The sequence below is a fragment of the Rhinopithecus bieti genome, unplaced genomic scaffold, assembly GCF_001698545.2.
Source record: "Rhinopithecus bieti isolate Rb0 unplaced genomic scaffold, ASM169854v2 scaffold_2888, whole genome shotgun sequence".
Lineage (NCBI taxonomy): Eukaryota > Metazoa > Chordata > Mammalia > Primates > Cercopithecidae > Rhinopithecus > Rhinopithecus bieti.
The window spans coordinates 1,818,151-1,821,271 of NW_016804209.1; the positions used below are offsets into that span (position 1 = coordinate 1,818,151).

General features: G+C 36.3%; 1 protein-coding gene across 1 annotated transcript in view; it reads left to right on the forward strand.

Annotated features, from left to right (window-relative positions):
- The window catches only part of ZDHHC2 (zDHHC palmitoyltransferase 2), a 71,343-nt gene that overhangs the window by 60,986 nt on the left and 7,236 nt on the right, over positions 1-3,121 (forward strand). Inside the window, 1 exon segment of the mRNA XM_017867202.1 lies at positions 2,474-2,586. Coding sequence (XP_017722691.1) covers positions 2,474-2,586 — 113 coding nt within the window.

Sequence of the window (3,121 nt, forward strand, 5' to 3'; positions counted from 1 at the left end):
TTTTTTTTTTTTTTTTTTTTTTTTTTTAATGGAGACAGGGTCTTCCTGTCTCTATTAACAGCCTGTTGCCCAGGCCGGAGTGCAGTTCTGTGATCATAGCTCACTGCAGCCTCAAACTCCTGGGCTCAAGCAATCCTCTCACTTTGGCCTTTTGGATGCCATTGTTTTTTACTTTCCTTTCACTCACAATCCTCAGACACACAGATCTTGCTGTTTCTCACATGGACCAAGCATGTTCCTTATGTAGTGCCTTGTCCTTGCTAATTCCCTTTCCTTGCCATTCTTCCTCCAGATCTGGGTGAGCTGTGTCTTCTCTTCATTTATATTCTGTTCAGGCGTAACTTCAGAATAGAGGCAGTCTTTGATAACCCTTTGTAAAATAGTAACTTTCTCTGCCACTTCCTGTTACACTGATTTTTTCTTTCTTTCTTTTTTTTTTGAGACAGAGTCTCACTCTGCTACCCCGTCTGGAGTGCAGTGATGCAATCTCGGCTCACTGTAACCTCTGTCTCCCAGGTTCAAGCAATTCTCTTGCCTCAGCCTCCCCAGTAGCTGGAATTACATGTACAGCACAATGCCTGGCTAATTTTTGTATTTTTAGTAGAGATGGGGTTTCACCATGTTGGCCAGGCTGGTCTCAAACTTCCTGACCTCAAGTGATCCACCTGCCTCAGCCTCCTAAAGTGCTGGGATTACAGGCGTGAGCCACTGTGCCCAGCCTGATTTTTTCGGTTGTTATAGCTCTTATTACCACCTGACTTATTTCATTCGTGTGTGTGTATATATGTGTGTGTGTGTGTGTGTGTATATACACACATATATATACACACACATATATATACACACACACACACACGCACACAAAATTTATTTTTCTTCCTCAATAACAGTGAAATTTCCATGAGAACAATGACTTTGTTTATTAAAGTGACAGGTACTCAATAAATATTGTTGAATGAATGGATTCTTGCCCTTTGCTAGAGTCCTATTAGCAGTAATGAATCTTCAGAGTCCCTAAACCAGGATCTAGTTAGTCTTCTGTACCTGTTATATGGTCCCTTTCTTGAAGAGTAATAGTTAAAGTAAGATATTTTGTATAATATATTTAAACCTGTATGGAGATAGGCTGTTTTCTATTTTTTAAGATTTACCTCCAAAATCTTAATAAGGAGTTGTTAAAGCTACACAAAATTGAAGTATTCTAAAATTTTAGATATGAGGTAATTAAGAAGAAAAAGCATACCCATATATCCTTTAAAAACATAATAGTTACTATATATAATTGAACTCAAATATGTGAAATTATTCTTGAAAGAATTTTAAGTAGCTTTTTCTTTTGAATACTATTACAATTACTATTTCAGAACATTCTAAAACATCACTAATAGTTTCTATGCCAATAATGTTTCCTAAGTGAAATATTTTTATGTATATTTTTTCATGCCATCCAATATGTTGATGTATGGCATTTCCACCTAAATTCTAAAGAAAATACTTCTTACAAGACTCCTCGCTCCCCAGACTGAACATTGGGTTTGTAAGACCTGATAATTTCAGATGTTTTTTATATTCCTACAAGATAGTTTGCTCGAACTTTGTGTTTCAGTTTTACAGAAGAAGATAGAGAGAATTGTGTTCAAGACCATTTAGGCCACTTTAGAAGCTATAGGCCACTTTTTCTTCAACTTTGTCTTCCTACCATGACATTCATATTTTCTTCCATATCCACATATCACTTACAAAATTAATAGTTTTCTGTATTTAAATTGGCACTTATGCTTATTTTTAAACCAAAGTTTATACCACTCTCATAAATGAAAAACTGGCATAACTTTCTATAAATAGAATATAACTTTAAAAATAGGGCAGGGGTGGTGGCCCATGAATGTAATCCTTGCACTTTGGGAGGCTAAGGCAGGAGGATCACTTGAGGCCAGGCGTTTGTGATCAGACTGGGCAACACAGGGAGACCACTCTACAAAAAACAAAACAAAATAATTAGCTGAGCGTGGTTGTGTGGTCCCAGCTACTCGGGAGGCTGATAGGGGAGGATTGATTGAGCCAAGGAGGTTGAGGCTATGACTGCACCTCTGCACTCCAGCCTGGGGAACAGAGTGAGATTCTGCCTCAAACATAAATACATACATAAAATTGATAATAAAATACTATTATTAAGTTCTAACTACCTGCTAAAGCCTGGGGTTGAGGACTATTCTCTGGAGATTTGCCACTGTTAGAGATTGTCATCTTATCGTAAGCAGAAGAAGGAAAAGAGACTGAAGAGAGAACACTTTTCTCACCACTAGTCAGTGCTATTTAATGTCTTCTTCTTGTATTCCCCACATTATTTTGTGTACCTCCTGCAATCATTTTGCATTGCAAGTGGTTTTGGTTCCATACATTGAGAAACAATCAACTTTACTATCAAAAATTAGCTTATGATGCCTTTGATGATTATTCAATTATTATTCAGTCCCGAGAACCATCAGTTTCCTGCAAAGCCATTGAGAGAGTCCCAGAGCCACCTTCTTACTGATTCTCAGTCTTGGACGGAGATCAGCACAAACCCAGGAAAATGCAAAGCAGGTAAGGGTGTGCTTGTTTGGCTATCTTTTGATATATTTTATTTTTAGAAGTTAAACGTGGTTAAAAAAAAATCCATTATATTACCTACAGACTTTTTCTTAGTTTGGAGTCAGAGTCCCATTCTAAATTCAGAGTTATTTTCAAAGAACTATTCATGAGGTTCGTTAATACCTGTTAGCAGCAGAAAATCATTTTGTGAAAGATGGATCTGCATTGCCTTTTTTCTGTTTGAAGAACCAAATCTTTATCACATTCCTCAAGTAAAATGATAGAAGTAAATTCAAAATATAAAGTATAAAAGTGAAAAAAATGACAATCAAATCAGATAGTAGAAAAATATCTACTGAAAAGGACCTTAAATTATTCAGTTCTTTTATTCCGAGATTTCTGTCCAATTTCAAAATGTCTGAGTAAAGTTATTGTGTAATTACCATAACTTCAGCTGCCTGAGATTTCTTCATGTCCCACTCACATTCCTCTTGTTACTGTTGTTGATTTTAATCTTTTGTTTTCTTCAGTCAGTGTAGTTTATTAG